The sequence below is a fragment of the Artemia franciscana genome, chromosome 2, assembly GCF_032884065.1.
Source record: "Artemia franciscana chromosome 2, ASM3288406v1, whole genome shotgun sequence".
Taxonomy (NCBI): domain Eukaryota; kingdom Metazoa; phylum Arthropoda; class Branchiopoda; order Anostraca; family Artemiidae; genus Artemia; species Artemia franciscana.
This window is the reverse complement of record NC_088864.1, coordinates 20,810,530-20,826,656: the sequence shown is the minus strand read 5'-3', so window position 1 is coordinate 20,826,656 and position 16,127 is coordinate 20,810,530. Positions and strand designations below refer to the sequence as shown.

The 16,127-nt window shown below is 35.6% G+C and overlaps 3 protein-coding genes across 3 annotated transcripts in view; all 3 read right to left on the bottom strand.

Moving 5' to 3' along the window:
- LOC136038605 (ATP-dependent helicase brm-like) overlaps positions 1-4,319 on the bottom strand; it is a 114,999-nt gene extending 110,680 nt beyond the window's left edge. Inside the window, exon 1 of the mRNA XM_065721818.1 lies at positions 4,246-4,319. Coding sequence (XP_065577890.1) covers positions 4,246-4,276 — 31 coding nt within the window. The 5' untranslated portion in view covers positions 4,277-4,319. The remainder of the gene's footprint in view (positions 1-4,245) is intronic.
- A 1,578-nt stretch (positions 4,320-5,897) lies between these two features.
- On the bottom strand, positions 5,898-7,052 carry LOC136034578 (ubiquitin carboxyl-terminal hydrolase 14-like). Its single transcript, XM_065715829.1, has one exon. It carries the CDS (start codon positions 7,050-7,052, stop codon positions 5,898-5,900), a length of 1,155 nt encoding a protein of 384 aa, XP_065571901.1.
- A 5,597-nt stretch (positions 7,053-12,649) lies between these two features.
- LOC136038580 (pre-mRNA-splicing factor ATP-dependent RNA helicase DHX16-like) overlaps positions 12,650-16,127 on the bottom strand; it is a 75,482-nt gene continuing 72,004 nt past the window's right edge. The window contains exon 17 of the mRNA XM_065721774.1: positions 12,650-12,864. Coding sequence (XP_065577846.1) covers positions 12,733-12,864 — 132 coding nt within the window. The 3' untranslated portion in view covers positions 12,650-12,732. The remainder of the gene's footprint in view (positions 12,865-16,127) is intronic.

The window sequence follows — 16,127 nt, the reverse complement described above, 5'->3', positions numbered from 1 at the left end:
CTAAAAAAGTTGGGATTTTAAATTTCCCCTCCTTCTTATTATGGAATGAAGACTTTCACCTCCCAGTAAGCTTTTGTTGTAATACAGACAGATTACCTTGATAAATACTTTTAGTTGGTACTCATCAAACAGTTCATGGTAACAAACTGTAGTAAGGAGCGACCCAGCTCAATAGTAACCAAAACTCTAAAAAATGGAATTTTGATACCAATACATACATCAAAAGAATCGCATTTTAATGCTGATTTTGAATATATAAGTTTCATCAAGTTTAGTCTTACCCATCAAAAGTTACGAGCCTGAGAAAATTTGTGTTATTTTAGAAAATAGGAGGAAATGCCCCATAGAAGTCATAGAATCTTGACGAAAATCACACCATCAGATTCAGCATATCAGAGAACCCTACTGTAGAAGTTCCAAGCTCCTATCTACAAAAATGTGGAATTTTGTATTTTTGCCAGAAGGCAGATCACGGATGCGTGTTTATTTGTTTTTTTGTTGTTGTTTTTTTTTTTCCAGGGGTGGTCGTATCAACCCAGTTGTCCTAGAATGTTGCAAGAGGGCTCATTCTAACGGAAATGAAAAGTTCTAGTGCCCATTTTAAGTGACCAAAAAAATTGGAGGGCACCTAGGCCCCCTCCCACGCTAATTATTTTACCAAAGTCAACAGATCAAAATTCTGAGATAGCCATTTTATTCAGCGTAGTCGAAAAACTTTATAACTATGTATTTGGGGACGACTTACTCCCCCACAGTCCCCATGGGAAAGGGCAACAAGTTACAAACTTTGACCAGTGCTTACATATAGTAATGGTTATTGGGAAGTGTACAGGCGTTTTCAGGAGGATTTTTTGGTTGGGGGAGGGGTTGAGAAGAGGGGGATATTCTGGGGGAACTTTCCATTGATAGTTTGTCATGGGGGAAGAAAATCTCCATGAAGGGAGCGCAGGATTTACTAGCATTATTTAAAAAAAAACAATGAAAAAATAAATATGAAAAAGTTCTTTCAGCTGGAAGTAAGTAGCAGCATTAAAACTTAAAACAAACAGAAATTATTACCCATTTGAGGGGCTCACCTCCTCCTAATACCTTGCTCTTTACGCTAAAGTATCTTTAGCAATTTCAACTATTTATTCTATGGCTTTTGTGATTCTGGGGTCATTCTTAATGAATTGGGACAAAATTTAAGCTTTAGTGTAAAGAGCAAGGATCTGACAAGGGGGCAAACCCCCTCATATATGTAATAAAAATATGAGAATACAAAAGTTCTTTACATAAGCTAATTTATAAGTTACATAAATCTTTTACTAATAAAAATATTTGTAAAAAATTAAAAATTCTAGTTGCCTTTTTAATTAACCAAAAAATCGGAGGGCAACTAGGCTTCCTCCCTTGCTCTTTTTTTCTCAAAATCATTTGATCAAAATTATGAGAAAGCCATTTAGCCAAAAAAAAATGCAAATTTTGTTTTAATTATTCCTTTTTGGAGAGCCAAAATCAAAACATGCATTGATTCAAAAACGTCCAGAAATTAAATAAAAAAAACAAGTTTTTTTAACTGAAAGTAAGGAGCAACATTAAAACTTAAAACGACCAGAAATTACTTTGTATATGAAAGAGGCTGCTTCCTCATCAACGCCCCGCTCTTTACGCTAAAGTTTTTTACTGTTTTAAAAAGAAGAATTGAGAGAAAGAGTCAAACTTTAGCGTAAAGAGTGAGGCGTTGATGAGGAAGCAGCCTCTTTCATATACAAAGTAATTTCTGGTCGTTTTAAGTTTTAATGTTGCTCCTTACTTTCAGTTAAAAAACTTGTTTTTTTTATTTAATTATCAGTAAAATCTAACAGAGAGCACACAAAGTAACCAAAACTTTGTTTTAAACTTGTTTGTGAAAAGAAATAGTCTTAACAATTAATAACTTATTAAAAATTCAACTTCTAAGAATCAATTACAAAAAATAACTTGGGTCTCCCATCCCCAACCATAGCAAGCAGTCCCAACCCCAAATCCAGCTCCATCCACCACTGATGTCAGATAGGTATAAAACTGATGTCTTTGTAATCTTTTGAGCCCCAAAAATAAGGAAAGAGTAGACAAAGTAACATGGTAGCACCTTCATATGATTTATTTTGGGCTCTGAATTTATTCCTGAGCTTCTTTTGGCTATCTTGAAAAGGGGTTAGGCTAGGAAAATTAAACTTTCAGGGATGGGTCTACAGACAAAAGTATGTCCTGGGAAGGGATTTTGAAGTACCTACCTCAACTCCTTTACTCTCTAAAGGGTCCTGGAATTTGATGACCTTTAAAATCTGAGTGTCATAAAAGTAGAATGTTGTAGTAGCAGTACCTTGCAAAATAGATTTTTCCCTTAAACAAAGTATAACTAAATTGTTTTCAGCTTCACAAATTTGCTCAATCTCATTTTATAAGGTTTTAAATATGAGTAAAGACATTTCCTAAATTAAAAAAAGCAAAAAAAAAAAACAATTTTGATATGGTATAAATTCTGCTCAAACAACAGGAATCACATTGTCAGAACTTAAAGCAGAGAAAAAGAAACTGATAACTAAAAATTAAGGTAAAATGTTGTTTTGTCAAAATTTCAATAGGCATAGACATGTCATGTAGGCAAATTTCAGGACTGTCTAGAGAGAAGGAGTGGATGTAAGTACAGTAAAATTCTAGTTTATTGACTTTAGGCTATCTTGGAAAGGGGTTAGGCTAAGAAAATTGTAACTTTCAGGGATGGGCCTAAAGGCTAAAGTATGTCATGGGATGGTATTTTGAAATACCAACCTCTACTCCCTCTCCCTCTAGAGGGTCCTGACCTTTGATGATCTTTAAATTATGTGTGTTACAAAAGTGAAACCTTGCAAAATAGATCTGAATGATGTAAAACAAAATTGTTTTCAGCATCACAACTTTGCTCAATCCCAACTTATAAGGTTTTAAAGATATGCGAAAACATTTCCTAAGTTAAAAAAAAAAACATTGATATGACTCAAAATTCTGCTCAAATAACAAGAATTGCATTTTCAGAACTAAAGGCAGAGAAAAAGCAACTGATAACTAAAATTAAGGTAAAATATTGTTTTGTCAAAATATCAATAGGTATAGACCTGTCATGTAGGCAAATTTCAGGGCCCTCTAGAGGCAGAAGGAGTGGAGGTGGGTACCTCAAAATATCTTCCTGGGACATATTTTAGCCTTTAGACCCATCCCTGGAAGTTTTATTTTCTTAACCTAACCCCTTTTAGAGAGCCAAAAGTCAATAAACTAGAATTTTACCAGTAAGTACTTCAAAATAGCTTCTCAGGACATACTTTAGCCTGTCTGAAAGTTTCATTTTCTTAACCAAATCCTTTTCCAAGTTAGTCAAAAGTGGCTAAAGTAGAACTTTACAATGAATGCTTCATTTGCTTAATTCAACTGTTTTCCAATACAGTAAGAAAAGCCTCAACTAGAACTTAACTACCATAGGCCTATCTAGGTTTGTTCCCAAAATTTAAGGAATAGACTTTATAAAAATTTTGAAACCTTATAAATTAGGTTTGAGCAAAGGTCTGAAGCTTAGAACACTTTTCTCCTACCTCATTTCAGCAGTAGGCAAGGCCTATATCTATTTCTCAAGATCTTCCTTTTAACCTATAACATGAAAATTGTAAAAAGGTCAGTGTCCTTTGGTAGCAGAAGAGTTCAGACAGGTACTTCAAAAACCTCCCCAGGGGATCATTGAGGCTCTGAGTAAATTATGAGTTTTATTCATGAGGTTCAAAACACTTCTCTTGTGCCTTATTTGAGCAGTGGGCCTATTTATCAAGTTTTACTTTAGTAGCACAAAGATTGTAAAAAGACAGTGCCTATGGGAGGGGAAAGGTTCAGTGGTGATTATTATTAAATAGTAACAAAGAGCACAGTGCCTTTTCACCATAAACAACAAGTAGGCTAGAACAATAGGGAAATTTATAAGACAGTGGAATGCAACTTTGAATGAGTATTTTGACCCTATATCCAAGAGCTGTCAACCAGGACTGGTACTTCAAATGGAGTGAAAAAAGACAATTCATTTAAGACAATATATTTTAATGTGAGTTCTTATATAGCCTATTCATTTGTTTTGCGAAGGACAATCCTTGGATATAGGCTAGGGTTGAAATATTCATTCAAAGTTGCATTCCACTGTCTTATAAACTTGCCCATTGTTCCACTTATTACTTATGATTTTAAGACAAATGACAAAAATACCTCCTTCAGTAACAGGAACAGAAGAAGACATTCCAATTGTTTGTTTATAACAGCTTTGGGATTTTAATTTCTTCTTTAATAATCGCGTTAATAGTTATAGGCAGATGGCAGCACAATACTCCGTTCTGGTTCTTTTTTCAGCCTAAAGGGGATTTTCGGGCCTTTTGCACAGTAACAAGAAAATACCAATGAAAATCCTTTATGATGATGACGAATTTAATTTTCCTTCTCACTGGTGTGACTTGAGGATGAAAATCCTTTATTCCCAGGGCAATATCCAATATTCAAAACTTTTGGGATTTTAAGCGGGAATTTTTCCACATACTACACAACTAAGGTCACCAGAGGTGCAAGAAGCTTAAATGTGTGTTAACAGTGTTTTTAATATGTTGGAATATAGAAGGAAGTTCTAGGCCTATTTTATTAAGAAAGTATCATTCCAACTCATAAGCTACTCTATGATTTATTAAGGAATGAATATACTTCTAGATAACTTAAAAGGAATAGGCAAACTTTTCGGCTTCGTCCTCATTTAGGCCATTTTTGGGCAAACTTCTTCCCAAACATGATCATTGAACCCCCTATCTTGTCTTCTCCTAACACTCCTTAAAAGGTTCAGCACACCCCAAGATATATAAGATGTATGTTTTGTTGGCCTAAGTGTAAACACTGTTCATCAACTTGCCTATTCAAATCGCCGCCAAAAAGAATTGTCGTATAGTAGTCCGTAATAAAAAACTAAAAACTAAACACCCCCCCCCATTCCTTCCGCAGAAATAAAATTTGAAGGGTATATCTTGAGCACATATAAGGTATACATACATATATATATAACTAGGGTGCATATAAATGTTTACTGATTTTTCTCACTGCCTCCCTGTGATTATATTTTAAGCTCCATGGGTAAATAGTGGAAAAAATTCCAGGCGGATGAAGAACAAAATTTTCTTTCTTTTCTCATCCTCCCCTAAGTAAAAGTATTCTAATCCCCTTCTCTTCCAAGCAATTTGATAGTTTTAACTCAAACCCCCGAGCTGTTCCAGGGATATTGCGAACGTTCTTGCCATGTTTTTTGATGTGAATAATGAAGATATTTTTGATATGACTGGTTTGATAGCTTGGGTACATGTACCTCGATATACCTCACTGTTTCAACATGGATGGATCATGGAGCTAATTTACTGGGGTTAATGGTGCGAGGTTGTTTGTGCAGATTCGAGACATAAATTTGTGTCCTCTAATCCCCCATAATTGTACAATTTGATGTCCCTTTGCTCTCAACACTGAGAAATTTTAAAACTAAATCCTCACAGTTGCTCCCAAGATATTGCAGATGCAGTATATTGGTGTATCATTTGGTTTAGTTACGATTCTAAATTTGATTTCAATCATTGTTTAATTGTAAATAGATTCCAAGTCCCATAAGAGTTATGGTGCAAATTTGTTTATGTGGTTCAGACACAAAGAGATTTTAAATCCATTTTCCTTTTCCCTGAGATATTGCAAGTATGCTATATTCATAGCGCGTATTCAGCAAATGACGACAATTAAAGGATTGTTACAAGTGAACATTGCTCTTTTGTACACAACATGCAAGAATAAGAATAATCTGTACCTTGAATAAAGGGCTAGACCATCTAAATTAAAACACTTTAGCTCTTAATAATCTTTGTTGAACCATAAAGCAAAATATAGGCACAGGATTCCTTTGTGCCTCTACACAATTCCAAAATGTATTCTGTTTCAGCATAAAAATTAGTATCATATTGTAACCATTTATTCCCTCGTTTGAGCCATACTTCATAATATCCGTTTGAAAGTGATTCCCCATGGTGAATCAACACAGCTTTAAGTTCATAGTATCCTGAATTGTTTGATCCAATGTCATTGAGGAACCAAGTAATTTCCTCCTCACTTACTCGTTTGTTTTTTATATTTTCAATATTATTTTCAAGTTTTCTTCTCATTGGCATTAAATTAGATTTCAGTTCTTCACTGCAGAACTCGTTAACATCCAATTGAACAGGCAACTGCACATCCTTATAATTTTTTACATATTCACTTTTTCCTTTCTTCTTTGAAAAACGTTCCATCTTAATGAACAAATACGAAGGCAAACGGCTGATTTCATATCTTTTCTCATATACTGCATCACGGCCCGTAATCTGAGAACACTGAATGATCTCTTCTTTCAATGTGAGCCTTATGCCGTCTTCCAGGGAGTTCACCTCACTGGAAATAATACAGTTCAACTGAAAAAAACCCTCAATAGCATACGAAACTGGCTCATGCTGATCTTCTAAATTACTAATTTTACACGAGAAAAAAACACCCAAAAACTGATCAATAAATGAGGAGTAGTTTGTGGGTTGATTTCTAACTTGTAGCGGTGAAAGTCCTTGCTTAAGTGCAGATAATACCCTTAATAAGAACTCGTTGGCATCTTGTCGGACAAACATACCTTCTTCATCAAGACGAGGGAATTCACCAATAACATGTTCGATCAGTTCTGCAGGATCAGTGTAATGGTTAACATTAAAAAAATTAAATTGATTCATCAATATGTCTACAATCTTCCGAACTGAACCAGACCAAGCAATATCAATTTCATTATAAAATATACACTCAAATAGGTCAGTAATGGTTAACAATAAATGTAAGGTTGCTGTAATATAAGTCATTGCCATTTGATTTTCCCAAGGCTCGGCAAGGATGTTTTCTTCCCCAGTTCCTACTAATGTCAACGTAACACCATCTTTGATATCAAACCCATGCCAAGTATAGTCTTTCAACTTTTTCCCTTTCATTATGACTTTTTGTCGCTCAGGAATGACGCCTGTGATCGTAAACAACTGTCTTTTAAAAGCCCATGGCTGCTTATCAGTATTTAATTTTAAATTATGATATAATTTTTTAAACCACTTCAAATTAACCGAGTATACAGGCATTTATATTAATGCACAAGACATTTCAAGATTCCAACATTGTCAGATAAACAATACCAACGATTAAAAATGGAACACGTCAATTCTTTTCTAACAATTTAAGTATTTTTCTTTTTCTAAGTTTTTTCCTTTTGTTTCTAAGAGTTTATTTTGCGTTTGTTGTATCAAAAACTGTGTCTTATCTAATTACAAAAAAGCAAAGAAAATCTGTCGTTTCCTGAAACTTGATCTTTATGTTCGATGACACAGGGAAATAAACAAAGTCCTTGTTTTGTTCCAGAAAGCAACAAAAGCGAGGACTTCCTATATGATTACTTTTAAAAAAACGAAGCTGGAGACAGTATTTGTATAGTAAATGTAGTCACTAGATCATATCGTCTATTTAAGACCAATACGAAGCCATTAGAATTTTTTTTTACGATCCTCTTTAGTTCTTTCAAAGATTTTAGGTCATATTGCAGCTTCGTATTCCAATTTTGTCTGGGAAATTCTTGTATGCTCTCTGTCACTCAGAAGTTACTTTCTGAAACCACTCTGGGAAATCGTTTTCGGTAAATCCAGTATTTTGTTTGAATTCAATAGCAATGGGGAAGTAAGTTGCAGCTACCAATCCAACCACGCTAATGCTCGTTTTGGTTTGAATTCACACCAATTTTACAATATTATATACTGCTTGAGTGCTTGTTTATTCAGAAGGCTCATAAGTTTCTTAACAAAAAGACTGCCAAAGAGCTTTTAAAATAATTTTTCTCAATTTTTGTAATAATCCTTTATTGATACTATCCTTTTAAATGTATGAAGTCAATCAAGTGATTTGACAATGGAATTTACAAGAATTTAAAAAAGACATGAAACGGTTAAGAGACTCAAATATTCATCCTAGTTCCCAGTATGAGTCCAGTACTTTTTTGCAAAATTTGCAAGAAGAGAATGGTATACTGTACATCATTTTTGATGATTGTTTGGAAATCCCCAAGGAGAAAACTTGCGGTTGAATCCACCCTGTCTCAGGGCCTTGAGGCCAAAACTCATAAGGAGTTTTGAAAAAAAAGAACAAAAATAGATACACCTTTTTTGCTGTTCTAGGTTGGAGGGGATGCTCTAACTTCCCTGTACTGGATTTTTAGCAATGGATTTGGTTTAAAACTTTATTATTAAGATTAATCGAAATTATACTTACCATTCCTGAATCAACTACAAATAGCAATTTTTTCTACTTTCCATTAAAAAAATCGATAACTATGGTTATTGCAATCGCTGCAACTAACTATAAAATAACCAGACTTTAACATTGTGACAGGGCACTGAATCAAGTCTCACCTGAAGTCCCTAGGTTGTAGAGTTTGAAAGGTGGGAGCTTCGAAGTAAAACATAAACTGATGTCCTGTGGTGGCGCAGTTGGTTTGACCTTAGCTTGGTAATACGGGACCCAGAGATCGAATCATGCTGCAGCAATGCACTCTAGGGCCGACGCAGGGACTTTAGTAGTCAAGAAGCGTCGTTAATCTGATACAAACAGAAACTGGCAGCATTTTGTGCCACTGTGTTGGCCTCTGGAAGATTTGTACTACGATAAATTTTCTCTTTTCTTTCTTTCAGAATCAGGAAGACATGGCTTCTCTACGTAGCAACAATCAGCACAGAACAAGAACAACCAACATAAGTAAACAAATCTTCTTGTGCCTTACCCTGCCTTTCTAATATTCGTAAAATATTGAAAGGCGGGGTATGATACTGTGTTGATGCTAAACCAATTCCACCCGAAGAACATCCACATGTGCATAAGGAAAACGATTATTATTAGTGTTCTTGCTGACCTATTAGCAATGGAAAAAAATCGCACGTGCAGCGTCATATGATCTCTCATACAATTGCTTTTATTCAATAGAAATGCTGATACTATCCAATTTACTCTTGAGTATTCTCATTGGTAATTCAAATCGAAGAGCATATTATTGCATTGTATTTTATTTGCGAATTTTAGATTTTGACTGAAGTTTCTTCATTCATAATTCTGATCATAGCGAATTGGACATGACGTTGACTGAAAATTACGTCAAAAGTAGTTGCAATAGAAGATTCTTTTATATAGATAACACGAATCGAGATCCAAGGCTTTCACCTCATTCAAGGGGCTGCTTTCGGCTTCAGTCTGCTTAAGGGGGCCACCAATTCCAGATCAATGCCTTTGTTTTGCAGAAGGGAAAAACTCACAATCATAGGCAGCATAATAGCGCTGCCTAAGTAAAGAACGATGTTGGCACAATGCATTATTACTATTATTTTTTTTTTACACCAGGGCACTTCGTATAGAAGTTGTTGTATAAACTTTCTTGCAGGGCTCAATCAATTGGAAATTTAGAGGGCTAGTGCTCTTTTTTCTAGTTGAAAGTAGTTGAAGGGCAAACAGTGCCCCCACGTCCGTCATTTCCCCAAACATATTCAATAAAAATATTAAGATAGACATTTATGCTTTATGCAAGTAAAATCGTTTACTTCAGACGGAACCTAAGCCTTAAATTCTTCGTCTGTCAGATGAGACAAAGTTTAAAATTTTTAGTTTTTTTCCCGATAGGATAGTAAAGCAGTGCAGTTTTCGTCAATAATTAAGTCTCAGCCATGACACAAACGACTGATTCTCACAAAAGGAGAAAGGAAAACGGTAACGGCCATGACTAGTCTAACACTAGTTCACAGAGAAAGAGAGAGTTCAGAGAGTTTATTCACCAATAAATACGAAATGGAAATACAATTTTCTTATTCCCCCTCGAAAGGCTCCATGGCCAGGGATACAAGGGGGATACAAAAAAATACAATATAAGCAACAACCAAAACAAGAGAACAGTAGCCAAATCTATATATATAAAAATAAGTTGTTTGTTTGTCTGTTGACTGACGTCATGTTTGTGTGTCGACTGACGTCATGTTTGTCGACTGACGTCATTATAAGGATTGAGCATTATTCCGTCATGAAGTTGTTTGTCGACTGACGTCATGTTTGTTGACTGACGAAATTACAGACCGGGACACCGGGAAACAAATGACGACCGGGACAGCGGGAAACAGGGAATATAAATGACGACCGGGACACTCAAAGAGATATTACAGACTGGGACACCGGGACACAAATAATTACCCAGACACAGGGAATATAAATGAGGAACGGGACACAGGGACCCAACTATAACGGGGACGCCGGGGGGATATATAAATGACGACCGGGATAATGAGGTATAGATCCGAATACGGATTGTTTTTCCCATGGACAATTATATGTTGCATGTTCAAGAGTAGGTAAATCTGACAATCTATATATATGCACAGACAATGGGACAGCGAAAAATGTTGTATATATAAAAATAAGTTGTTTGTGTGTCTGTCGACTGACGTCATGTTTGTGTGTCGACTGATGTCATGTTTGTCGACTGACGTCATTGTTAGGGTTGAGCTGTATATCGTCATGAAGTTGTTTGTCGTCTGATGTCATGTTTGTCGACTGACGAAACTACAGACCGGGACACCGGGACACAAATGACGACCGGGACACCAGGACACAGGGAAAATAAATGACGACCGGGACACTCAAAGAGAAATTACAGACCGGGACAGCGGGACACAAATGACGACCGGGACACCGGGAACATAAATGACGACCAGGACGCTCAAAGAGAAATTACAGACTGGGACACAATTGGCGACCGGGATACTGGGAATATAAATGACGACTGGGACGCTCAAAGAGAAATTACAGACTAGGACACTGGGACACAATTAGCGACCGGGATACTGGGAATATAAATGACGACCGGGACACAGGGACACAACAACAACGGGGACGACGGGGGCACAGGGGGATATATAAATGACGACGGGGACACAGGGAATGTTCGATTAGCAATCACCATCAACAAAGCTTCAAGGGCAATCATTAGAATAATAAGGTATAGATCTGAATACGGGTTGTTTTTCCCATGGACAATTTTATGTTGCATGTTCAAGAGTCGGTAAACCTGACAATCTGTTTATATGCACAGACAATGGGACATCGAAGAATGTTGTATATTCGAAAGTTTTACATAGTTAAAAACATATATATATCTATCTATATTCACAGGTGGGACAAAGGGACACAACTACAATGGCGCGTAACTAATATGGCGCGTAACGACTTACGCGCGGGGGGGGGGCGAAGCGCCCCCACCTACTAGGTGTTGGGGTGGCGCGAAGTGCCACCCCAACAGCTAGTGTTGTATATTCGCAAGTTTTGCGTAGTTAAAAAACATATATATATATCTATCTATCTATATTCATAGGTGGGACACAGGGACACAACTACAATGGCGCGTAACTAATATGGCGCGAAAAAGAAGAAAAAACCTAAAAAGAAAAAAACTTAAATAAAAGGAAAAAACTAAAAAAGGTAAAAAACTAAAAAGAAAAAAAGCTAAAAAAACAAAAAAAGCTGCAAAAAAAAAGAAGAAGCATGTTTGTCGGGACACCAGGACACAGGGAAAATAAATGACGACCGGGACACTCAAAGAGAAATTACAGACTGGGACACCGGGACACAAATGACGACCGGGATACAGGGACACAACTACAACGGGGACACCTGGGGGCACAGGGGGATATATAAATGACGACGGGGACACAGGAAATGTTCGATTAGTAATCACTATCAACAAAGCTCAAGGGCAATCATTAGAATAATGAGGTATAGATCTGAATACGGATTGTTTTTCCCATGGACAATTATATGTTGCATGTTCAAGAGTCGGTAAACCTGACAATCTATTTATATGCACAGACAATGGGACAGCGAAGAATGTTGTATATTCGCAAGTTTTACGTAGTTAAAAACATATATATATATATCTATCTATATTCACAGGCGGGACACAACTACAATGGCGCATAACTAATATGGCACGTAACGACTTACGCGCGCTGGGGGCCTTGGGGGGGCGCGAAGCACCCCAACACCTAGTAACATATAAAATGAAAAAGAAAACATATATGAGGCCTGGGATTCAAAGCGCAGAGAAGACAACCATACACCATGAACAAACACTCAAGGGACATCAACTCAGAGGAAAAGGAAAAAAAAAAAAAAACAACAACAAACAAAAACAAAATGCTATTCTATTTGATTCTTTACTAAATGATCATTAAGAATCCTTTTAAAAATCGAAAATGAGTGGTATCTCTGTAATGAAGAACGCAGTAAATTCCAGACCTGTTGATAAGTAATGTGGGGATTGAAATCTGATCGAATAGTATGGGTAGGCGGACCGCAGATATTATATGAAGAACGAAGGCTATATGGAGCAGAATCAGAAATAAACAAAGAATTTTTTTTTTACAATATGGTTTCTTTTTTACAATTTTTTATAGTGGAGTTCGAACCATAGCTCCAGCCAAACAGTTCAATGTCCAAGCATAGCCATTCTGACGAAATATAAACACAAACAAATTTAATTAGATACAAAATATTTATAAGACATATTTTTATAATTGAAGTTATAAAACAAGAAAAATAAGATCAATCTCCTAATTCTTCTTTAGACTTTCCTTTTTCTTTGGGCATTTTCTTAGATAATGAATCTTCCAAATCTTTTGCCTTGTAGTAATGAGGAGCAACTTCAAGAAGCCATTTATTTTCAATTTCGATGACCTATAAAATTATTCAAATATAATTCAGGATAAGAAAAAATAAGAAGATAAATCATATTTTACAGACTATTCAGCGGTCTCTAACTCAAAAGGATTGTCTCAATTTTTTCTTTCATTTCCTATATAGAAGAAACAAAATTGATTTGAACTTTGGGAGAAGTTTTATTCAACCCCTTTGACAAGAAGTGATAAAAAAAAGTGTGGTAATTATAGAGGCGTTACCTTGGTTTCTACATAGAGCAAATTACTTAGCATGATGATAGTTATTAGAGTAGGAGACGCTGCAGATAAAGCTTAAGTGAAGAATAGTGCAGATTAAGGAAGAAGAGAGGATGTATCGACAATTTTCGCCTTAAATTAATAATTGAACAATGTCTGAGTCATCACAGCCCTTTAGTCCTCAACTTATATATTATAAACATGCATTTTATTCAACCAACATAAGAGATTTATTGAAGTTCATATCCTTGTATGGTATATCAGAAAAGTGTATTAAAGGGATTAGTACTATGCACGAGAGAAATATGGATACGATGAAGACAGTAAGTAGGGTTAGTAGCTCGTTTGATGATGAATCAGGAGTTCAGCAGGGTTGTATCCTATTCTCCTTTATGCGGATTAGTTTGATGGAATTCGTCCTAAGGAGGCCGGAAAAGCCTACGGGAGAGTATGGAATCAAACAGGAAGGGAACATTTCCTAGACTTAGAATTTGCAGATGATTTGAGTGTCCGAGATAAAAGTATTGACAAAATGTATGAATTTTGTAAGTTTTGAGGGTTCAGGGTGCAAGAGTAGGATTGAATATTAATGTTAAGAATATTCAACCGCAAGTAGATGTTAATAACATTTGCTACTGTAGAGCTATAAAAGAATGCCATTTTTCGTAAAATGATTTTTTGTTTTAATTTTTTTTTGTTAGTTTAAACTTTTTTTTTAAATACATCAATTTCCTTTCAAATAAGCCATTAAACAGCTCTCTATGGTTTTCTCGTACCGAGCTAGCTGAAGAGAAACAAACGGAAAAGAAAGATGTCGTCGATACAAAATATCGCAGTTCAAGCCACTTTTCTTCTTTTTCGAGCCGAAGTGTTTTCTTTGTTGATCAAGCCAAGAGAATATAAATTTCTTATGTAGGAGTTTCAGACATGGCAGTTCTAATAGTTTACTTCGTTTTTTGATCTGACTCTGTTTTACGGAGTTATGAGCTATTTATTTTTCCCAATGGGACGTGATCGTCTCTTACTAAGTTGTTAGCTACCCCTGCACCCGGATAACAACTTGAAATTGCTTTAAAACACAACATTTACTTAAATACTTCAAGTACCATTGGCTACAGTCTTTGTCTAAGATAAATTCAATCAACCCCTTATATATTTTAAACGACATTAAATTAAAACAATTATTGCTCACTTATAAAGAAACCTGATTACAAACAGGAAAAAGACTACTATTTTTTATTCTTTGGAAAAGTAAGAGACGAGCCTCAAAGAATCAGGAAACTAACTGAACTCCAATCTATGCAATGGTTAGTTCTTCTAATGATCGCCTTTTAATATAAATATTCTTTACTAGGTCTCAACTATCTCTGCAGCCACGATACCCATGAAACCTACTTAATCTCTTTTTATGATTCATTATACCGATCCTTTATATGAAATGATTGGACCGGCAGCTGCAAGCAAGATAGTGCTGAGACGAATATGGGTAAATATACTTTCAATAGACATTTTACTTATATTATCCTGTCGAAAGATAAGCGTGTGGTGTGTCATCTATATATATAAATTGTTTATTTAAACATATTAATTACTATTGTCTATAGTTCGTTCTTTAACATAATAGCACTGGACGTGACCGTCTCTAACTAAGTTGCTGCAACCCGGATCACTGTAATTACTTGACTCTGATACTTATACACTTTCTATTCTTTTTTCACTTCAGACCATTTCTCGTCAATGTTTAAAATCATCCATAAAATCACGAATCAAGTACTTAAAACCTAGCAAAAACCAAAGCCAATTTTAAAATTTTCAGGTATTTTTCTAGTTTAAATTAAAAAAATTAAAATTATTGCTCAGACACAATAAATATTTTTGCAAGTTTACATAACAACTTTAGCAATCCTGAGCTGAAAATTAAAATAAAATTATCTTATCGAAAGATAACCGTGTATAAATGTTGCATTGACTTATTACGTCTTATATGTAAGTGTGTAAGTAAGTAAGTGTGACAGCACTAGACCCTTAAGGTCCAAACCGGCGTTGCCAATCTCCGTTTCTTGGCCTTTCAGCTAGGAAGTGCAATAGGGGGCTGGGGGCCAGTCATCCTGTACTTTCGCACACCCTTCCTGCTTACCTTCCCCAGATTTCTCCATGTACCCATTTAAAGCTGGGTCGACTCTGGCTGAGCTTAGAGAGTCATGCCACTGACCCCCGTCCCAAACCAAATAACTGGCTATGCCAGGGATCAAACCCGTGCCTGTCTTGTATGATGTAATAAGTCAAACTAATTTAAACATTTACAAGTATTTTTCTAGTTTTAATTTAAAAATTAAAATTATTGCTTAATACCATAAACCTATTGGCAGTTTACATAATAAATTTAGCGATCCTGAACTGAGAACAAAAAAATTTTTTTTTTCTACAGAAATAAAGCACTACGTTATAGAGATAAGCACTTTAGGAGTTGAGCCAAAACAAAGTTTGGCCCCAGGAATTAAGGAGATAATAACATTCTCTACTACAGAGCTACAGAAAATGCGGTTTTTGGTAAAAAAAAAGATTTTGGTTTTTTAATTTTTTTTCGTTAATTATGCAAGGTTTTTAAATACATCAATATCCTTTCAAATGAGCCATTAAACAGCTCTCTATGATTGATTGTCTAGTGCCGAGGTAGCTGAGGTAAAAAAAAGAAAAGAAGAAAAGATACCGTCGATGCAGAATATTGTGGTTTCAGCCACTTTTCTTGATTTTCAAACCAATATATTTTCCTTGTTAATCAAGCCAAGAGACAGTGAGTTTCCTATATGGGTGTATTGGACAATATTGTTCTATTAATATACTTTTTTTTTTGATCTGACACTAGCTTTAGGAGTTATGGGCTATTTTGTTTTTTTTACTATGGGACATGATTGTTTCTTACTAGGTTGCTAGCAACCGCTGCAACCCGGACAAAAGAGATTGGAGAGCAACTGCCCCCCCCCCTCACAAGTCCATTCATTTCACAAAGTAATCTGATCAAAACTTTGAAATAGCCATTTTGTC

Excerpts from the sequence above, each read along its gene's own strand:
- LOC136034578 (XM_065715829.1), bottom strand. The coding sequence starts at position 7,052 with ATGAAAGGGAAAAAGTTGAAAGACTATACTTGGCATGGGTTTGATATC.